At 38.3% G+C, this 23,173-nt stretch overlaps 2 protein-coding genes across 5 annotated transcripts; one reads left to right on the forward strand and one right to left on the reverse strand.

Annotated features, from left to right (window-relative positions):
• Positions 1-360: 360 nt before the first annotated feature.
• Positions 361-10,369, reverse strand: LOC127451924 (ankyrin repeat and SOCS box protein 16-like). 2 transcript variants are annotated; one of them, XM_051716995.1, is made up of 8 exons: positions 10,277-10,369; positions 8,896-8,972; positions 8,233-8,603; positions 7,756-8,023; positions 4,154-4,562; positions 2,527-2,610; positions 1,935-2,048; positions 361-1,773 (listed from the first exon to the last, which is right to left on the reverse strand). In XM_051716995.1, exons 3-8 carry the CDS (start codon positions 8,567-8,569, stop codon positions 1,585-1,587), a joined length of 1,401 nt encoding a protein of 466 aa, XP_051572955.1. In that variant the 5' UTR covers positions 8,570-8,603; positions 8,896-8,972; positions 10,277-10,369; the 3' UTR covers positions 361-1,584. The 2 variants fall into 2 exon arrangements, with proteins under 2 accessions (XP_051572955.1, XP_051572954.1); XM_051716994.1 differs by lacking the exon at positions 10,277-10,369 and having other exon boundaries at positions 362-1,773; positions 8,896-9,036.
• LOC127451920 (uncharacterized) lies at positions 9,969-22,848 on the forward strand. 3 transcript variants are annotated; one of them, XM_051716983.1, is made up of 6 exons: positions 9,969-10,095; positions 10,383-10,582; positions 16,484-16,590; positions 16,764-19,418; positions 19,522-19,742; positions 20,264-22,848. In XM_051716983.1, the coding sequence occupies exons 2-6, from the start codon at positions 10,399-10,401 to the stop codon at positions 20,337-20,339; spliced, it is 3,243 nt and encodes a 1,080-aa protein (XP_051572943.1). In that variant the 5' UTR covers positions 9,969-10,095; positions 10,383-10,398; the 3' UTR covers positions 20,340-22,848. The 3 variants fall into 3 exon arrangements, with proteins under 3 accessions (XP_051572943.1, XP_051572944.1, XP_051572945.1); XM_051716984.1 differs by lacking the exon at positions 9,969-10,095 and adding an exon at positions 10,174-10,297; XM_051716985.1 differs by lacking the exon at positions 9,969-10,095 and having other exon boundaries at positions 10,437-10,582; positions 14,980-16,590.
• The last annotated feature ends 325 nt before the right edge of the window (positions 22,849-23,173 follow it).

Here is a 23,173-nt window from a genome sequence, read left to right on the forward strand (position 1 = left end):
ATTAATTTTAATATTCTTCCACCCCATTCACCAACTGACACGTTGTGTGGTCTTGAGTGAGTCCTCACCCAAAGACAAGCAAACCTGGAGAAACCTGCACTTTATATAGTTCCATCACACATTCAAAGCTTTAGGATGTCAAAAAAGTCCAGGAATTCCAAATTCCGTGGTTACTATGATGGCGTATTCAGTGTGACAGATGAAAGTGTGTGTGCATGTGAGAAGAGTCAATAATTACTGAGCAAACTAGAACTTTTGATGAGAATACGCTTTGATGAGAATCCAAAAGTGTGATGAGGCATAAACAGTTTGAAACCTACTCTATTTAACAAATAATGTGATGAGGCATAACCAGTTTGAAACCTACTCTATTTAACAAATAATGTGATGAGGCATAACCAGTTTGAAACCTACTCTATTTAACAAATAATGTCAAATAAACTGAGAAAAATCACTATGTGAAAACAGCATCTCAAATGTTTATGAATTTAATTAATCATTAAATATCATTTACAGATGCATGTGGACATCAATAGGACCCACAAACCACAATAACGATGTCAACCAAAAACAGCTTATTAAGTATAATATGAGCTCTCAAAAATCACCACATAACAAATAACTAAAAGGTGACAACAACAAATACAAGAGCATCCTGTAATATCACTATCCAAAGATTTCACACCTTGCTGAAATGACAGAAATGCAGAAAATAAGTAATGAAAAAGATGATTTTGTGGTTATTTGATTCTTTGAGGCTTACTGTTTTTAGTGCACTTTTGGATGGCAGAGACAGTGTCAAAGCATCAGGCTTGATGAGTTCCCTAGTACGTCCCGATTTTTTTTGTCTTGTTTGTTTGGTCACTCTGTACTTCAGTGGTCATTTCAGTATGTTTGTTTTTGCAAGCAGCCAGTGAAGACAATGCAATGGAACTGTCCAAAGCCCTTTTAAAGCTGATGTAATTTCTGCGACACTAGCGTCAGGGAACGGAATTGCAAAAATAAATAATATTTTCAAAACAGCTTTCCGAATACGCCCATCGTCTTCTGTTGTTCAAACAGTCAGATAGTCCCGCCTCCAACTCATGCCATTGGTTGAGTAACATTGTTGGGTGGGGTCTAAAAACAAACAGGAATTTTTATAGTGCCACAGAGACACAGTTTTCGAGAAAATTAACCTATGAACGGCTTACTTATAGTACTTATGCGTATTTGGCTGGGATAAAAGAAAGCATTTTAACACTGAAAAAGTTAAATACTTCAACTTTAACTCATTACATTCAATTCAGACAGCAAGCAGTTTAATAGTCATGCAGGAAAACACTGACACACTGTTTCAAAGACACAGAAGTTGATGCTCATTTATTACAGAAGCATTTTTCTTCCACCTAAAAACAGGTGTTTAAAATTACTATATTTGCACAATACATTCTTACATTAAAATAATACTGTACTGTCAAGAGGTGTCATGTGAAGTATAAAACCATTTTAATTTATGTCTAATTGTGTTAACAGATGACATATAGCTTGTAAAATACAAGTCCACTGTTTCTGTACTCTGCCGTTATTTTTTCTCTACAACAGTCAACGGAGTTGCCCATCATTTTGTCTCAGCAGCAAATAATCTTTCAAAGCACTGGGTATGTTCAGCTGGTCTATCGCAAAGTGACACAGCGACCCCAGGTGGCGGCGGAGTGAACAGCGGCAGAGGTGCTGCAAAGAGCGCGGCTGACCGCTCATCCGCCTGACTGCATCGAAGAAAGTCTCATGTTCCTAAGAATATAGCACATTTTATTTTTCCATTAAGATGTCAAGTTTCATAGTGAAAAAGTTAACATATCAACTACTGTGCATCATAAATAATGATATTGACATGGCTAGGCATATTTAAAAAAAAAACTATATAATTCATTAATATATAAATTCAGAGAGACCTTGAGTAGCTCCTCAGGTATGTCCTGTAACCACTCCTCACATGCTGGCACGACTGCAAAACAGTTCAGCATTACCTCCAGGGTGGCAGGAGAGAGAAGGCAAAGTTTCAGCATCTAAGAAACGCACATACACAGGGACAAATAAAATATGGATTTATACCAAAGAACAATGAGCTTTTAATTATATATATATATATATATATATAGCCTTATATAATTTATAATAACTAAGTAGTAGATGCTAATGTGTTTTTCAAAAGATGGCCTAGGCTATACAGTACATTTCAGTTGTGTACAAAGAACGGTGAGTGACCCATAAAACTTATATTGCATACAGATATTTTTTTTTTTTTTTTTTTGTAATACACCATCTGACCGGTTTTCCTCTATTAAATGCAATTCACCTCACACTAGTGTATGTTCATTAAGTGCTGTGGTCAAAGCTTCAATGGCAATAAAACAAGTATGTGATCTTTGAAAATATGGGTAATTCCTACTTGGGATGGAACTCGTCCCTGCAGCATTTTTATAAGCAAATTGATTGATGACTATTAGGCTCCATTCAAACTCTCAGATTTTAATCAGTTCTTACTCTAGGAATAGGGGGACGTGCTCCATAGTTGAGCAGAGACTGAGCCACAATCTCCGGCTGCTGGTCTGGGTAATCCTCTACTACCTAGAGAGAGATAGAGAGATATAGAAAAACACTTTTCCTTCCCATATTATTTTCTTTAGGTCAATTTTATTTCTAAATAAAATGTTAGGTAGAATGTCCAAACTGCTATTTTCCATACATTGAAAGTGGATGGTGATTTTTACTGCCAAGCTCCAAATAGGAAACAAAAATAAAAATACAAAAATACCATAAAAGTAGCATGAAAGGTAGTTCATACCATTGGTGTAGGTTGTTGATCACTGATAATGTTTTCCTTCAGAAAAAAACCCTGACCTTAAACTCTCATTTGTAGCTGTGTATATTCAAACTTGAATGAGAACCAATTGTGATGGATGTCAATTGGCATGTCATAAAATAGCGATATATCGATTATTGATTGGCACGTTATTTTATCTATATATTTTTGAGGTATCGATATCTTAATCTTTAAATTAGAAGCCTAATTTGCATGCTTTTCAATTCACTCAGTTGGGCTTCTGTTTAATATATGGCGTAATAGCATTGGGAGACAACAAGGTGGTGATATAACATTTACTGGAGCAGGTTGCAAGGCACAGGTATCACAACATAGGATGGGTATTTTAGAGCTCCTTGCACAGGACGCATAAACACAAAAGCTACAAAGGTTTTTGTACTTCAAGAATGAAAGCGACGATGAGTTTGCAGGTTAGTGTATGAAACTGGTTTAACTGCACAAACTGAACAATTAGAAATGATTATGACATTTCTCTATATGCATCTTTGAAGAGATTTCATTCAAGCTGTCAAACCACAAAAAGACATACTTGTAACTGAACATACACTGTGTAGGCTATATGAAAGATGCATATACACAATATATCATCCACTGATGGCTAGAGTATCTCCTTTGATAATGATTTGGGTCCAATTTAATGGAAAACTATGTGAGGCACTCCGTAGCGCTGCAGATTTTTGAGCTGCCTCCGGAGACAGCGAGTATGTACATTCATAGAAAATATTTTTTTAAAATTTTAGAACGCACAATGTCATCCACCAGACACGTCTGGTGTGCGACCCCCTTTAATTTACCCTGCCACTCACTCTTTACCAAAGTTGTGTTGTGAAATATGTTTAAAAAAAGACTATTGTGTGCAACGGGCAGCCTTATTTATTTCTGAAAAAATCCCGATATATATCGATAATCATCTGGAAAATCTTCTGATTATCGATGCATGAAAAAGGCATCAATCCCAGACCTAGATGTCAAAGACATCAAACCTTCCTGACTCATCCAAAGGCCCCATTTTTTAATAGAACTCAAGTGCAAATGAGATTTGTCCTTTTCTTTGTCCTTTTTCGAGCTTGGCGGTAAAACATTTTTTACTTTTTGTTTTTGGGGGAACTAAACCATGAACTAAATAACTCTTGTTTGTCAATTTATATTGTCTCTGAAAATGTAACTATTTGAAAATAAAAATTTTAATCACAAATAAAGTGCTCTGTGAGTACAGGAAAAAATCTTGAAAGGATCTTGCAATCCATAGCGACAAATATTTAACCCTCCATATCATCACTCTCCCACCTGCAGCAGGCAGTCCATAGGTGTGTATCCGGCACAGTTAGCTACGTCTGCATGAGCCCCATGTTTCAGCAGCAGTTTAACTATGCGTGGGCAACAGTTTCCACAGGCGTTATGCAGGGCTGTGTGCTTTTTTCTCCCTGCAGTTTGCGCGTCAGCCCCAGCCGCTAACAGCCTCTGGACAATACGCAGATACCGTCCTGCGTCTTCTGGTCGCTCTGCCCCAGCGCAGGCTGCGTTCAGGGGCGTTTCACCCTCTTGGCTCTTAGCTGTTACATCTCCACCGTAGGACAGGTAGAGCTCAACATGGTCCTCCAGTCCTCTCCTGCAGGCCACGTGAAGGGGGGTGAGAAATGAATCTCGCTGGGACACGTTCACCAGCGCACCACTGGTCACCAAGTGCTCAGCACACCTACAGGGTAGATAAGTTCACAGCAATATGAATTGGATGTGGTTGGAGCCCTCGTAATTGTGCACCACCTTCAATGTCCAGAGGTAAAAAAGATTTAAAGTTTTTTTGTCTTCTAGGCAGAATGTCTGAGTTTCTGTTGTCCATAGAATGACAGTAGAAACTGTCAGAAGACAGCCAAACTCCAAAAAAGGACAAAGCACCTTACAAGTAGTCCATAAGACAGGTGCACCATATTCTAAGACTTCTGAATCAATATGAAAGCTTTTTGTGAAGTATACAATGAAACTTAAGTTGTTTTTCACCGATGATCTCAAAGATTTACACCGTTTTTTGTTTTGGTTATAGTTTTAGTCTTTTGATGAAAATGTCCTTCCAACTTTGTAAATAAATAAATTCAGATTCATTCACAGCTTTATTCTGACTAAAATACCATCTTATTTTAGTCAACAAAAATAACACACTTTAGTTGATGATAATGTAAAAAAAATAAAATAAAAATAAAATAAAAACTTTAACAGACCAAACTTGAATCAAATATTCATACATATACACTGGCGTCCAACAGTTTGGAATAATGTACAGATTTTGCTCTTATGGAAAGAAATTGGTACTTTAATTCACCAAAGTGGCATTCAACTGATCACAAAGTATAGTCAGGACATAATGTGAAAAATTACTATAACAATTTGAAAAAAATGGTTCAGAACTTCTTAAACCAAAGAGTTCATCAAAAAAATCCTCCACGTGCAGCAATGACAGCTTTGCAGATCCTTGGCATTCTAACTGTCAGTTTGTCCAGATACTCAGGTGACATTTCACCCCACACTTCCTGTAGCACTTGCCATAGATGTGGCTGTCTTGTTGGGCACTTCTCATGCACCTTACAGTCTAGCTGATCCCACAAAAGCTCAGTGTGGTTAAGATCCATAAAACTCTTTTCCAATTATCTTTTATCCCATGTCTGTTTCTTTGCCCACTCTAACCTTTTCTTTTTGTTTTTCGGTTTCAAAAGTGGCTTTTTCTTTGCAATTTTTCCCATAAGGCCTGCACCTCTGAGTCTTCTCTTTACTGTTGTACATGAAACTGATGTTAAGTGGGTAGAATTCAATGAAGCTGTGAGCTGAGGACACGTGAGGCATCTATTTCTCAAACTAGAGACTCTGATGTACGTATCCTCTTGTTTAGTTGTACATCTGGACTTCCACATCTCTTTCTGTCCTTGTTAGAGCCAGCTGTCCTTTGTCTTTGAAGACTGTAGTGTACACCTTTGTATGAAATCTTCAGTTTTTTGGCAATTTCATGCATTATGTAGCCTTTATTCCTCAAAAAAATGATTGATTGACAAGTTTCTAGAGAAAGCTGTTTCTTTTATTGCCATTTTTGACCTAATATTGACCTTAAGACATGCCAGTCTATTGCATACTGTGGCAACTCAAAAACAAAGACAATGTTAAGCTTCATTTAACGAACCAAATAGCTTTCAGCAGTGTTTGATATAATAGCAAGTGATTTTCTAGAACCAAATGAGCAATTTAGCATGATTACTCAAGGATAAGGTGTTGGAGTGATGGCTACTGGAAATGAGGCCTGTCTAGATTTGATCAAAAATGACCTTTTTTCAAACAGTGATAGTGCTGTTTTTTACATCAGTAATGTCCTGACTATACTTTGTGATCAGCTGAATGCCACATTGGGGAATTAAAGTACCAATTTCCTTTCGAAACAGCAAAATCTGTACATTATTCCAAAATTTTGGTCACCCGTGTATATTTAAACAACTAAGTAAAGCTGCCTTTGTTGTGAAAACCTGAGCTCCTGAAATAATAGCATATAATGAATATACTAAAATATGATCTACTTTTTAGAAGTGACTGTTTTCTGAATTCTTCATGCTTTAGAGACTGTTATTAATTTTCTGTGTTTTAGATAGCTCAGATATTGGATTGCGTGTAGCATATATTTACGGAAACAGCATATTTACAACGCAATTTATCATTCTGGCTAGCACATAACTTAGTTCAAGTTCACCTGTTCATTCTCTTCATTGTCTGTGAAGATGTAAGTTGTAATATTACATATATGTTACAGATATATACAGTAGTGATTAATCTCATGTATAAAAAGGATTTGTAAAGTCTGAAAAGTGGTTCATTTTGCCGTCTTAAGCGTGTCTGTGTTTTTTCGTGTGGACGCTCCAGGTTTGATTCCTCCTTTTGTCCCAATTTTTCCCATCCTGTCTCCTGTCTCAACTATTAATATTTCCTTTAATTTGACTTATAATAATAAATACAAATTAATATAAAGGTTGATTTCCTCGCAGTGATTTGGTCACAGTGAAGGTTGGGGAGAAAAGTTTAATCCGAGTAACTTAACCATGGTTTCACTACAGTAATATTGTAGTAACCATGTTTTTTGGAGGAAGCCATAGTTTTAATGCAGTTAACCCTGTGTGACTACAGTAATATGGTGGTTATATAGAAACCATGTTTAATTTGGTGGTTACTATGGTTTTGCTACAAAATACCATTTAGTTACTGTAGTAAAACAATGGTATATTTTTGTAAGGTAAGGTTAGGGTTAGGTGAAGAGGTAGGGTGTCTGTGGGACTCTATGTTAGTATTTAGTATTTAATTATGAGTGCAAATAGTATCTGTCACTATTTGCACCATTTGCACTTAATGTAAGAAGATGCTTTTTGTTGCCATTTACACTTAGTGTAAATAGCACCTATTGCTATTTGCACTTAGCACAAATAGCCACTGGCATTTTTTTCTCAACAGTTTTGCTTTGATATCGCTGAAAAAAATAAAAAAAATAAATCTTTGCCAAGGACAATTTTTCATCAGTAGTTTTGTTGATGAGATTAACACTGTATAATCTTTCCTATGCTTTAGCTTTCAAATCTCATTTGATATCATACGGCTTCAAAAATATAGTGCACTAATTGTTTTTTGGAATTTGGCAATATAAATCAACATCGCCTTTTGCAGGAAATCAAAAGCTTGGACATTCTTCTTAAGATCTCCTGTTGTGTTTCATGGAAGACAGTAAATAATACAGGGTCGGAATGGTATGAGGGTGAGTGAATGATGTCAGAATTTTCTTTGTTGGGTGAACAATTTATTTTTACTCGGTGTGTGTCAATACAATGCGCTAAACACCTCTGATCACGGCAACTGTATGGTCTACTCACTCATATGTTTCTGCTGCATTGCAGAGGTGCAGTGGGGCATTGCCATCAACAGTGAGCAGGTCCGGGTCAGCCCCGTGGTCCAGGAGCAGGCGCACACAGACGTGATGGCCACCTGAGCAGGCATCGTGTAAAGCTGTACGCCCGCCCGGGTCTGCATCCACCTCTGCTTCCCGAAACAACAGCTCCTCAACACAGCCAGAGTGGCCTCTGCTGGCAGCCAGACGCAGTGCAGATGTCTGCTTAACCTTCGAGATAAGAGTCCACATTCCTGAAACAATGGAATAAGTAATGTGAATTATCAACAAAAGCTCAGAGCAGGGGTTTTGAACTGCAGGTTTTCAACCAATCATTGTTTAATTTCAAAATATTTTTTGTGAATAAAGGTTTTCCCATCAGCCTGGTTGATCTGATCTATTCATCTCAGATAAATTCCAGTGTTTGTGTTTGTTTGTGTGGTGACTTTGTAAAGGGTCTTACCCATTTCTGGGGCCCACACCATCTCCTCATGAACGGTCTCCATCAATGCGTTGACCATGCCTGGTTCTTTGAGGACAGTATACACTTTTTTCATATCTCCACACATGAAGATCTCATGGATTGCTGGGTCTCTGCACTGTATTTGGGGTGGAGGAGCACGGACTGTCTGGATCCTCTCATTTCCATGCCAAAGTCTGGGGGCTGCAGGCAGCGGGCGCCTGGTCATAGCCCTCCTGTGTGCCAGTGCCCGTCTGGCATCTTCCCAGTCCTGAAGCTCTTGCTCCAGCCTCAAGGAGCGTAGAGAGGCAGAGGTAAAGGCAAAGGTGTCCCGGGACATCCCGGCAAGTGTAGAGCAGTGGGCCTAGAGTGCACTGGCACAGAAGTTAATGAGTTTTAATTCAGGCCATTAGTAACAACCGCACAAAGAGCAGCATTTTTGCTCAATAGATTTAACCTATTCCAATCAGTCTAAGGAATATAGTTAAGTAAATCTACTATATCCAGGAAGTTGTGAAAGTGTTTTTTGATCACGTTTTTTTAGGAACAGACTGAGAATCTACATTAAATGCAATAATGCATATAATAATGACTAAACCATGTCAAATACTTAACTTTGCTAGAACAGCTGAAAGCCAGTAAGCTCTAAAGTCAAGGTCTTCTTACCTTTAAAAGTCCTTTAAGCTCCTCTTTGTTCAGACTGTCCCTCAAGAATGTATGTGCCTAAAACATTAGTTTGATATCTGGAACAGACAATGCTCTAAATATTTGATAATTCCGTTAATACAATGGCCGCATGTCCCTTTAGGAACGAAGCTGCCTGTCACAAGATATTGTTGACCTGACAGACGGTGGAGCTTTTGATATTAATAGACTAGTATGTGAGCAAATATGTACATGCACTTGCACGACATCGCCTGTAGATGGCGCCTCACAGAATTGTTTGTACATATTTCTTGGGCTGTAAAAAATTAAAAACAAAACATTGCATCCTGAAATCATAAATTTGTGCGGTAAATATTGAAGTGATAAATATAAAAATAATGTGCACTACCATTCAAAATTTTAGGCATGAACCTGCCCATTCTTTATCATTAAATGTTTTACATTTTATGTAGTAAAGTCACTAAAACTATGAAATAACACACACAGAATTTAAGATTTGTGTAGTGACCAAGAATGTTATACAAATCAAAACTTTGTTAAATTCTAGCTTCTTCAAAGTAGCACCATTTGCCATGATTTGCACAACTTTGCACACTTGGCATTATCTTAACCAACTTGTGGTGCCACCTGGAATACGTTTAAACAAAATTGAAGGAGTTCTCGTATATGCTGTCTGCTTTTCCTTCACTTTTCGGTCAAACTCATCTATTTTAAAAATAGCAATATTAATAATAGCATTTAAAATGCGAGTTTTGTAAAACACACACACACACACACAAGTCGGCCCAATTTATATTTGTCTATAAAACTAATTTCTGGTATTTAAGCATACGTCTTTGGATTAAAAAGTTTTAAAAGATTACGAAAAACAAATTACAGCCAAGTATGTCCTTACTTTTAACTTTAAGTGTCTATAACAAACGACTGTATTTTCCCCCTTTTTAATACTGTAAGTTAACTTCCTGAGGTCTTCAAACGCCCAAAATCATGCTAATTAATTTGACTTAAGATGCCCCTGTTTGAAAGCTGCTGAAGTCACAAATACTTCTTGAAAAGCCAAAAGTCCCGCTCTTCCTCACTTTCACTTTTAGTTTAATGTAGACGCTGGACAGACTCTTATCTCTAAAGGGAAACGTGCAAAAATGCAGCTCTTTGAAAGGCTTTAGAGCAGCGCAAGTGTTGAGATATCGAGACGCAAAGGTGAAGAGTTGCATTATAAACACTGCTCTTCTTAAAACGACAGTTCAACCGCGTCGCTTCTCACGAGCTCTGTTGTTAGTTACACTTCCTGTATGCTCGAGCTCCGACATGCACAAACGCAGGACAGAACAGCGATTTTTATGCGTTGTTCTTTATTATTATGAGAAAGCTTGTGACTCACATTGCTGGAAAAGATAAGGGGGTACATGTCTTCTCAAATGAGGAGTTTGATAAAGCATACTTAAACCACCCTTAACCAATTGTTCATTTGACATCCGTGACTATAGGTACCAGTCGTGAAAGATGGCAGAGGAAGGCCGGGCGGTGTACGTTCACGGTTTGCCAACAGACGTGGATCGTGAACGGCTCCGGGATAAACTACTGATTCACTTCCTACGCTCGAGGAACGGAGGAGGGGAGGTCACGTCAGTCACTGTCATCAATGCCACACCTGGGTGTGCCCTCATCACATTTGAGGAGAGCAGAGGTCAGAGAGTATCTTAAGCATCAAATAAAACAATATTCAACAAAAATTAATGAATATTGATATTTACTGATATATTGGTAAAACATCTAGGTATCTATCTATCTATCTATATAGATACCTGATTATATTAGGGTTGCTCCTATCAAATGAGAGAGCATCTTTAACACAGGGCCATAGAAATATGACTTGATATGGACCTACTTTATATTAGGCATCTTTAACCACTCTGTTCTTAAGCATTTGATATAATGTACTTATCAGGGCCGTGCACAGACATTTCGAGGGGCAGTGGCTCAAAATGAGAAAAATAAAGTTACAGTGAATGATTGACAAACTTATGGTTAATAATTAGGCATAATGCTAATACTGTTGTTGTTGCTGTTATTACTAGTGTTCCATTCAAAGATTCCCATGTCTATCTTACTTCTTCTCAAACTTTTAGTGTTATGTACCTTTACACTACGTCACTAAAATCCTGATGCTCAGAAGACTCTCCCTCAGCTTCCAACCGGGAGTCTTGTGGTTAATGCCTCATCTTGGAAGAATTAGACTTTTCACTTATTGTTAAATAAAATATAGTATTGTCTATATATATTGTTAAGCTAAATGTATAACTCATAATATAACTCATAAAAATAGTGTTTATGATTCCTTTTTTTATTCTGTATACTAATATTATTTAGTTTTAAAATATGCTTTACTTTCACACACAAAGTTATGCATTACTTCCTCCTGTAAAAAATGATTTTGAGGAAAAAATACTTTACTGGAGAGTGTGTGAATGGTATTTGCTATATATTTTCCATCACGATTCACCTGCTTGCTTGCTGGTGCTTTGAATCCAGCTTTACAAAATGACATTACCTTCTTTTTTGTGAAGGTGTGGTACTGAAAACAGTGTGCAATACTTTTAACATATACAATATACACATCATAATGTGATGCCTAATATGCAGACCTGGTGTTATTTAATAACATTTAATGTTATTATTTAATATTTTATGCAGTTAAATTTCACAGTTACTTCAGTGTTATCATTTCTGTCCTCACGGTTATATTTATATACATAGGACTGAAATAAGCTTTATATGTACTGTATATATTCTTTAATATACAGCAAATTGGAGCAGACAGCTTGCTTGATATATTCAGTTCAGCAACAGTTCAAGGGCTCACTTAATCTTTATCATTTATATTATAACTTTATGATTTACCAGTGCAGCAATTGTAGTAATTGGAAAGTCTTCATTTAAGTTTAAATAACAACAAAATGAAAAGAAAAGTACATTTTTAGAGACTTACGTTTGCTCTGCGATCTGATCGTTCACCTTATGAACTAATGCACGCTTAAGCAATGTTAATACTAATTAATGCACATTTTTGACGCATTCGGACCCGCTCAAGTGTCAGGCGTTGGACCCACTTGGGGAGAAGGGTATAGCTGCAGGCATAGCTCCAAAAAGGGGCGTGAGCTCCAAATTGCCATTATAGATATAAGGAGTCCCTAACCTTACCCTTCCCTAACCTTAACCCTCTTGGAGTTGGCGCAACCCCCTTTTGAGTAACCCCACCCTCTTCTGGAGATTCCCCCCCATTTGGAGGTCTCCGGCCTGCAGCTAAACCTACTTGTACTCAGGACCCCTCTCCCCCTAGCCCTGTCGCTCCTGAACCACTGCCTGTAAAACAGAGATGCAACGCAACAGCCGAAGATGGCCGTCTAGCGCATATTTACATAAACCAACAAAAATAAAAATAAAATCACACAGTGTTGTACATATATAAAGTATTCATCATATATAAATCGCTTTGATGCTGGGGGCATCTGTAAAATTAATATATGCAAACAAAATTACTTTTGAGGGGCACCACAGCCCAAGAGGGCAAAGGGGCACCCCCCCCCATGCACGTCCCTGGTCCTTATCATGCATGTGTAGTTGCATTGTACTTGCATTTAAAGCACCTGCATTTAATTACATCTGTAGCTACCCTGATAGCACATGTACATCACCCAGACGTCTATTTGATGTGTGTGTTTACATCTGGAAGACGCATTTTTTACGTTCCTTGCTCATCTGCAATAAGACGTACAGGTGCATCTCAATAAATTAGAATGTTGTGGAAAAGTTCATTTATTTCAGTAATTCAACTCAAATTGTGAAACTCGTGTATTAAATAAATTCAGTGCACACAGACTGAAGTAGTTTAAGTCTTTGGTTCTTTTAATTGTGATGATTTTGGCTCACATTTAACAAAAACCCACCAATTCACTATCTCAAAACATTAGAATATGGTGACATGCCAATCAGCTAATCAACTCAAAACACCTGCAAAGGTTTCCTGAGCCTTCAAAATGGTCTCTCAGTTTGGTTCACTAGGCTACACAATCATGGGGAAGACTGCTGATCTGACAGTTGTCCAGAAGACAATCATTGACACCCTTCACAAGGAGGGTAAGCCACAAACATTCATTGCCAAAGAAGCTGGCTGTTCACAGAGTGCTGTATCCAAGCATGTTAACAGAAAGTTGAGTGGAAGGAAAAAGTGTGGAAGAAAAAGATGCACAACCAACCAAGAGAACCGCAGCCTTATGATTGTCAAGCAAAATCGATTCAAGAATTTGGGTGAACTTCACAAGGAATGGACTGAGGCTGGGGTCAAGGCATCAAGAGCCACCACACACAGACATGTCAAGGAATTTGGCTACAGTTGTCGTATTCCTCTTGTTAAGCCACTCCTGAACCACAGACAACGTCAGAGGCGTCTTACCTGGGCTAAGGAGAAGAAGAACTGAACTGTTGCCCAGTGCAAAGTCCTCTTTTCAGATGAGAGCAAGTTTTGTATTTCATTTGGAAACCAAGGTCCTAGAGTCTGGAGGAAGGGTGGAGAAGCTCATAGCCCAAGTTGCTTGAAGTCCAGTGTTAAGTTTCCACAGTCTGTGATGATTTGGGGTGCAATGTCATCTGCTGGTGTTGGTCCATTGTGTTTTTTGAAAACCAAAGTCACTGCACCCGTTTACCAAGAAATTTTGGAGCACTTCATGCTTCCTTCTGCTGACCAACTTTTTAAAGATGCTGATTTCATTTTCCAGCAGGATTTGGCACCTGCCCACACTGCCAAAAGCACCAAAAGTTGGTTAAATGACCATGGTGTTGGCGTGCTTGACTGGCCAGCAAACTCACCAGACCTGAACCCCATAGAGAATCTATGGGGTATTGTCAAGAGGAAAATGAGAAACAAGAGACCAAAAAATGCAGATGAGCTGAAGGCCACTGTCAAAGAAACCTGGGCTTCCATACCACCTCAGCAGTGCCACAAACTGATCACCTCCATGCCACGCCGAATTGAGGCAGTAATTAAAGCAAAAGGAGCCCCTACCAAGTATTGAGTACATATACAGTAAATGAACATACTTTCCAGAAGGCCAACAATTCACTAAAAATGTTTTTTTTATTGGTCTTCTGATGTATTCTAATTTTTTGAGATAGTGAATTGGTGGGTTTTTGTTAAATGTGAGCCAAAATCATCACAATTAAAAGAACCAAAGACTTAAACTACTTCAGTCTGTGTGCATTGAATTTATTTAATACACGAGTTTCACAATTTGAGTTGAATTACTGAAATATATGAACTTTTCCACGACATTCTAATTTATTGAGATGCACCTGTATATCAATAAATATGTCTCGGATGTCAATAAGACATTCAGCAGATGTTATTTAGACATTTCTGATTTAAAATGTTTGTAAATCTGATCTTTTTAAGATGTTAAGCAGATATTAATTAAATTGTGATGCTTTTCAGATGTAAAGATCTAAAACAGACATCTCAGAGATGTACGTGTGCTATCTGGGACAATGTTAACCTTACCCCTTATGCTAAACCTAACCCTAGCCCATCCCTTACCCTAACCCATGTTTCAACCTCAGTAGCAGCAAATGTGAATTTTGTGAGAATTTTCCAGAACAACATGTACTTACAAAATAACTACATTGTATTGTATGCATTTGTTAGTGCATAGTAGTTAAAGACATCTAATATCAAGTGGGACCCTTGATGTAATGACAAAAAAAGTGGCCCAGTGACACCGTTTGCTCCATGTGAAGGGTAAATTGAATCATTGAGGATTTACATTTCAAAAATATCAACATGCGTTGTCTATACAAAAAACAGCAACTTAATATAGCACAATCCTATTAGAAAGTATTATTTCACTGCACATTACTTGCATTTTCTTAAAGACATCCATAAACCAGCCCGGAAAATATTTAGTAAGCCTATTCAGAGTAATGTATTAAAGCTGCCTTCTTCAGTTCATTTGTGGGAAAAATCCTTCATAATTTTGTTTGAAAGGTGGGTTTCTCTTTGCCAGCACTCCTTCCAATTTTATGCCCCCCCAGGATTACAACACAGACACACACACAGCTCCGTGCGTCTCCTCTCCTTAAGCCATCACTACCATCACTCCTCCCTGGAATGCGAGACCGGTGTGGCACACAGCTGGAACTCGCTCACCACTCATCTCCCCGGCCACGCCCTGCTCACCACACATGGTTTTATGCATAGCCAGTTTTCTTCTATTGTATGATATATTTTAGATGTACAAGACTCATTTTTGCCTGCCATGCATAAAATAAAGTTTTAGCATAGAAATGCTTGCCATTTTCTAATGTGCTCACTACTTTCTACATTTCTGGTGCAGCCATTCAGTTAATAGGCTGCCAGATGGCTGGCAAATAACTAATGAAGTCTCTGGCTCTTGCAAGCTGGTTGGTCTACCAAGGTCACAAAATTTTTGTACAGTTGTGTAGTCACTTTGCTGGTAGTGTGTTTTTGTGTCTGGGGTGGGGGGGGGAGGAATGCATGTCCCGTCAAGTCTGATTAAAAGTGAGTTTTCACTGTGCTTGTGTGTGTGTCTTGTAGCAGAGTCAGGTAAGTGTATCAGTGTTTTTTGGTGAGACAGAGCGAAAAAAAGACAAATATTGTGAGTGAGATGATTAACACGACTGAACTAATGATAAATTACCATTAAACAGAATTATTTTTCATTGTTAGTTCATGATACATAATTAACTAATTTTAATGTATAACACCATTGTAAAGTTTTACTGATGCCATTGTTAAAAATGGCAATTTATTCTCATAGAAGGAACGTTCCTAACTACATTTTTGCAAACCGAGTTTTAAGTGATGCTTTCTACGTTTTTCTGCATTTTCCTGGTGAAATTAACACGAGGCACTACAACAACTGTGCGTTTTATTCACTTTCACACAAATCACAGGTACAATGGCTGTTTATGACTTTATAAACACATATTCTTTGTTCCATTACTCACACCCTGCTATGATATTATATCAAAACACTTTAACACATCTTTTCAAAAACTATACATTTTAACGCTTGTATTACAGACCCATCTACATTTACACACTTAATTGAATGTGATTAATTTCTGTGGTAGCTCAACTGTGAGTGTTGGACTTTGGACTCGAAGACCCAGCCAAGGATGCTCGAAAGTGAAAGTGAAGCTAATGTGCCATAGAAGTGATGGGGTTGCTTCAGTAAATGTGCTTTTAATGTCAAATGTGCTCTTAAAACACTTTGTGAGGTTTAGGGTAAGGATGTCTGTTTTTTCCACCTCTCATTTATCTTTTTGAACACTATTGGCTAGGCTTCGGTTGAAGTTTTAGATGCGGGAGGTATGTTTTACTCATTAGAACTCATATGAAGCACATAATTTTGGTTTGCAAAAATGCGGACATTGTCACAATTTTCATGAAATCAGGCTGAAAAATTAACATTAATGTGCATTTGTATGTGTGAACATTGTATTTATAAGTGTGTAAACTGTTGATTTAATTTGACTCAAATTAGGTTGATTTTCTTCCTCTGGTTTCATTTAGTGGTCCAAAGTGTACTTCGTCATCGTCTCCACATTTTAAAGCTGGATGGCAGAGAGTATGAACTCTCCCTGAGTCTCCCAGGCCAAGAGCCCTCGAGTCTGAATAAGGTTTGCTGACTGCATTTGCTGAAGTATTGTATTGTATGGTACTTTTTTATAATGCAAGTTCAATACCCCAGTCTTGTCTGGTATTCAGTTTGTTTTGTGTTGCTAATTAAAGATATGTACCAGTTACTCTGATCTGTCACAGTTACTCAGCTGATGCTCTTGTCCTCCTTTAGGTGATCCTCGATATGGCTGTGACCGTTGATTGCAGTCAGCTTCCTCAGGGTACAGAGACTCTGAATGTACTGTGCTGTAAATTTCCAGGCCTAAATATGCAACCTGACCTATTACAGCAGACATGCACCTTTCAAGGCATCTATTCTGAGGTTCAGGGTGCCTTGTCTTATATGCAAAAGTCCTTAACTTCCAATCATCACCTTATAAGGGCAGAAAGTCCTGATTTTAGTGGAGAAAGCAGGCAAGCTCCAAAGAAAAAGGAAGACCGTGGGAGTCAAAAGCATCAAAGATGGACTAGCTTTGCACACCAGTCACCAGACCTTCATATTGGAGAGCTCAGCTCTGTATCCATGGTGGGATTAGGACAAGAGCGCTATGAACCTCAAGATAGCACGGAGGCTCTCACACAACTTGAGAGAGACACTGTTTGGACAGAGAAAAGCAAAATGGAGGAGGGGGAATTTGCAACTGATTTGGAAGATCTTTCACTTATCATGGAAGCTGATGTGTTTGCGTACCTGCAGAGCAACAAAGAGTATAAGCAAATACTGCATAATTATGGAGTACAAGTGGTCCATGTTACATCTGAGGGGGTCACCACATTGTACCTGCAATCAGAGGTCCCAACAGGGTCAGGGGTTAAACAGAACATGCAACAAGCCCATAAGGAGCTAAGACAGCTTTATCAGCAGCAAGAGAGTTGTCTGAGGAAAGACAAGCTACAAAAGAGTGCCATCTACCTGCCAGGGAGTCTGACTGCAGCATTAAAAAAAGTGCAGTCAGTACTGCCTAATGTTCTACTTAGTTATGACAAGAACAACATTTATATAGTGGGAGAAGGAAGCGAGGTATCTCAGGTCAAACAAATGCTGCTGCTTGGGGCGGAGGGGGGTGTTAAGGGGAGCTTGACAGCAATGCCAACATCCTCTTCCAGTTCTCCATCCCCTGAATCCTTAGAGAGAGGACAACAGGCTAAGAAGAAAAGTGAAGTGAATACTCCAGTGACCCCTAAATTGATTGGCTCTAGCAGTGAACGAAAAGGGGAAGGAGGAAAAGAATACAAACTAGCAGCTCGGTTTAAGAGCTCAGGGTTGGGTGGAGACCCAATGAGCATCACTGCTATTGCCAACACATCCAAGTCCAAACCAAATACATCCCCTGGATTCACTTCAACATTGACAACAGGAGTCAAAGCCTCAAACACAACTGTAAATGCTCTTTCTGCCAATATTGCACAAGTGAAGGCTGCTGCCCCCTCTAAAACAAAACCAGTGCCCACTTCCAAATCCTCTTTCAGAAGGTCCAATAGTTTCTCTGGTCAGCCTTACCTTAAAGAGCAGATGCAGAAGAACCGGAAAACGTCTGGGTCAATGATTGATGCCCATGTTCAAAGAATAAGATCCAATAGCCTCAGTGGTGGAAAATTCTGTGAAGATTCTCTTATTTCTACAGTGGAAGCAGAACTTACTGTGTCTTCAGTAATGTGGAGTTACATGAAAGAGGCCTATTGCAACCAACTGGACAGCATGAAATCTGACTTGGAAATGTTTCAGAAACAAGCTGACAGAAGTAACATAAGTGTGATACTGAAAGGCTCAGAGTCCTCCAAGGTTGCAGAATGTCATCGGCAGCTACAGAATCTCGTGGCTATGGTAGCCAGTGACTTTTGCTTTCAGGAGTTGCGTTTGGCAGAGCTTGGCGTGGTTGAAAAAGATGAATTGTTTGAGGCCTGCTGTTCGAATGTGCGCTCACGCTTTCATAAAGTCATCTTGCACACCTTGAAGGACAGCGTTTTCTTGCTTGGTCCAAAATTGCTCTGCTCCCAAGTCAGTGGAATATTCAAGGATGTATTTCCTGGGAATGAGTCCAATTATTTACCACAGATGAAGACCTTCCATCAACAGCAGGGTGTAAATCAAGGAGCAACCAACGCATCTTTGAGTACAACTGAAGTCCAAATGATCAAGCAGTCAACCAAAACCAATCAGTCTGCTCAAAATGAAAAGGAATTGTCTTTTCAGGATACAAATCAAATGGCTTTTTCTAACGAAAATCTGACCAAATGCAAGAGTGGGGGTCAATCGACAAAACTGAAATCAACTGCATTGATAAAGTTCGAGGAACCTAGATCTGTGACAGATGAATTAAGCAAGACAAACTCAATTAGCCAATCAGCGGATGCCAGAGAAGAACAAACAGGGCTAAAAAGTGATGGGCAAACTTCTTTACCACTCAAGACACACAAGAAAGAAGATACCTCCATGATTTTTAAACAATCAGTGTCCCATAACACTTTGGATCATTGTGTTTGTGGAGCGAGTGGAACAGATGTTAAACAGACCAATTGTGGTGTCATTCTGTGCCCTGTCTGCCTTCCACTTCATTCATACTGCAGTGTGTGTGGAAAAGAAGAGATTTGCTCTCAGAAGAAGGTGCAGGAGGATCCAGTGCATCGTTATGGCTCGAAGGATGTACGACAAAATCAGATACATGGATATCAGGCTCAAGAGAAGCATTTAGGGAAAGAGGACAACAAAGAAGAAAAGGGTATCAAAGGCACTATGACATGTTCTGAGATGCCTTCGAGCCTTGCAGGCTATCTCCGACACACAACAGCCAAGATCACATACTGCATACCTGATGGCATACAGGGGGTATTAGCTTATATACTGTTTATAAAATAAAGCATTCTAAACATCTTATGTTGAGCTTTCAAATATCAACTTAGAATTTCCTTGCTTTACACATACTTTCTAGGATAAGGAACCCTGTCCTGGGTCACCATTCCAGGGTGGTCTATTTGAGGCTTACCTGCCACTCAACCCAAAAGGGCGGGATTTATTGCCTTGCTTGGAAAAGGCATTTCATCAAGGGCTAACCTTTACTGTTAGTTCAAGCGACAAGGACCGTGGTGGATGTGCAAAAGTGACCTGGGGCAAGATCCCTCACAAGACCAGGATGGAGGGAGGGAAAAGCAGGTGAGTCTATATGTTAGAAATAACAATCGATAAGCTTGTTGCATGGATTAAAAGATTGAAGTGCCAACACCCAAACACTTGAGTTAAACAGGGTCAATGAGATTACTCTCCACTCTATTCCAGATAAAGAGTCCCTTATTTTTTTGAGGTCATGTTTCATGTACACTCACTGAGCACTTTATTTGAAACACTAAGGTCGTAATAAAGTGCCCGACATGGTCTTCTGCTGTTGTAGCCCATCTGCCTCGAGGTTTGATGCGTTGTGTATTCTGAGATGCTATTCTGCTCACTACAATTGTATAGAGTGGTTATCTGAGTTACCGTAGCCTTTCTGTCAGCTCGAACCAGTCTGGCCATTCTCCGATTACCTCTTTCGTCAATACTTAAAGACTTAAAGTTGTCAATCTTTGCTATGTGTACGTGTGTCTGTGTATGCGTAACTTGTAACACATGCAACTATAATATTTATGCCATTTTTGTATCGTCTTTGTAAACTGAACATTTAAAATGTTTGTGTGCAGGAACGGATATCCAGACTCTACATATCTTAATCGCTTGTCTGAGGCACTGGTGGCATATGGGATTGAGTACCTATGATTAGTCAAGATCAAGCTAAATCCTGACCTTGAGACATACACATATCTTAATCCTGACCACAAATAATTAAATAAGTAAATAATGTATCATTTCTTTTTATACTTTTCTTTCATGGAAACAGCTAAGTACATAAACTCTTTTCAGGCGGCAAAAATAAAATTGATCTCAGATTAGAGAATTGTGAAAGACTAAGTGCTACGCAATCTTTTAGTATACATATTTGTACTAATATTGTCAGCATTTTATACAATACTTTTGTAAGTTGTATTGATTATAGGATGCCAATGATGCATCCTATATGTACAGTATCAATAATTCTCAATGTGTTTACTGACATCATCGACATCATCTTTTAATAAAACAATTATCTTTAGAGGTTGTGTTTCTTAGTCCCTTGAACTATAGATGATTTGTTACATCTTTTCTATTTAGCCAAAGTCCAATAAGATGTAGAGTAAAAGCAAAAGATTTTACTGGAAAGAAATTTACATGACCGAAATCTTATAATTATTTTCCTTGTTCCTTCTTTCCACCACACAAGCAAAGCAACATTCCTACGCTTTTTTCCTTATACATCAAAGGAATCTAAGTGTGTAACAGGGTCATATTCAATGGGGTCATCTATCTTTTGATCTGTCTTTTGTAAATGGCAGAAGCTGAAGATTTAATCTTTCAGAAACAGCTGTGCTGTCTGTTAGGACCTTCTACTTGATGCAGAAACTGTTCCCTGTGGACAAAACTACCCAGTGGACAGCATCATGGAGTACTGGGATCAACAAAAGCGACAGGGTACAGCTGCCCTGAGTGCAGAAAGACCTTCACACTGAGATCTTCTCTCAACCAAAACACTGTAATTGCTACAGTGATCGGGAGATTTAAAGAGACGGGTTACCAGTTTCATCCGCAAACAAATTGAGGTTGAATGTGGAGTCTGCAATAAAAAAAAAACATAAGGCAGTGAAATCTGATTTGTACCGAGGAACCACAAGGCCATTCATGCCACAGGGCATTTTGAAGGTGACGTTGTGCTCACAATATGATAAACTGGGAATTGACCAAATTTGAAATAATTATTTGCTTAATTTGGGTACATAAAAAAAAAAAAAAAAATGGAGCATGAATGTGTGAATCAGCAGCTAATTTGACATTTTAGATTCAATTAAAACTAATTTTCTGAATTTGACTAATATGTTAAAAAACAATATTTAAGAAAAACTGGTTATCTAGTGAGTTATTCCTGTGTTTTTACCCAAGGGACTACACTAGAGATTTAACCCCCAGTGTTATCTGCTTTCAAAACAGAAAACTTGACTTTGGCAGCATTCGTAGTTTACCATTTAATATATTCTGTCTCATCCATTGACTTCAATTTAATTAATTCCTAAAAATTTTCAAGATCTAGTATTTATTACTTTTAACGCTAAAAATGTGATTCAAACGCATATTTTCTGCCATAATATGTATAACTAGGAGGACTATAATAGAATATAAAGAAATATATCAGATGTTACAAATAAAAAACAAGAATTGAAGGGCATTTTTTGCCACCACATTTTGAATTTCATAATTTGTGGTGGCATTTTTGCCCTGAGCACCGCTTAATTTGTGATCATGGTGTATATATACTAGTGTATATCAGATGGTGTCATCTTAATTGTTTAAAAACTAATAGTGATTTGTGATTTATCATAACTGCAATTTGAAAATGTGGATACAACATCACTGATAACATCCTTACCAAATTTTTCTTGATTTTTACCAATTTCAGTGTATAGTTTGCACTGGATTACAGTGCTGAACAATTGGATGGTGTATTTAATATTTTAACGCCAAAAAATAAAATAATTTAAAGAGGAAACCGATTTTCTTTTCTTTCTTCGCCCATTGGCAAATAGTTTTGTTCTTGTTCAAGCATGAACCTCACTAAATTGTTACATTTCTCTGAAAACAAAACTTAAAATATTAAGTATATTTTTCTTGAAATAAGGATGTTTAGATATCTTTACTGGAAAATAAGACAAAATGATAGCTATTGTAACTTGGCAGTGTGATACTGCAAATATTGTTGACAAATTGCATGTGTTTCTCATTTGGATAAAAACATCTGCTAAACGACAATGTAAATATTGCAATGGTGTTTTTTTCCCTCGAAATAAAAATGCAAATACTTTGACAGGGTTGAAACACCTGTACCTGTCAAACATGTTACACTACCCAAACACACCTTTCTTTATCTCTCACAAAATACTCACATACTCCGCACAGAACATAACTACACATCTTCATGTACTCTTCTGAAATGTAGAGAGAGTGAACGTTGAGTTATCAGCCACTTCTTAGTGAAAATAAGTGTGCGGAATGGCAGAGGAGTGTTTTGAAGACCACAATCCTTTCAAATGTTCGATGTGTCTGGACCCACTCCAGGATCCAGCTACGATACCATGTGGACACAACTACTGCATTGACTGCTTTAAAGACGACTGGGATAAACACGGCAGCAAGGACGCAGGTTATAGTTGCCCTCAGTGAGAGAGACTAGACCTGTTCTCAACAAGAACAGCATGTTTGCAAAACGCATTATGATGGACCTGTACATGTGGAGGGAGAAATCTGTTCATCACAAACACTCAAGACTCCGAAGCTCTGTCTGGAATGTGAGGATTCATGCTGCAAGACATACCCAAGCCATCTTAACAATGACTGTCCCAGAGAGAAACACAGTAATTGTTGTTGGCAGGGAACCTCAAGGCAATATTTGCTCTCAGCACAACAGACTGTTAAGAGTTTACTGTCGGACAAACCAACAATTATTTGTACCCTGTGTCTTGGAGACG

Source organism: Myxocyprinus asiaticus, chromosome 14 (genome assembly GCF_019703515.2).
Source record: "Myxocyprinus asiaticus isolate MX2 ecotype Aquarium Trade chromosome 14, UBuf_Myxa_2, whole genome shotgun sequence".
In the NCBI taxonomy this organism is placed as follows: Eukaryota; Metazoa; Chordata; class Actinopteri; order Cypriniformes; family Catostomidae; genus Myxocyprinus; species Myxocyprinus asiaticus.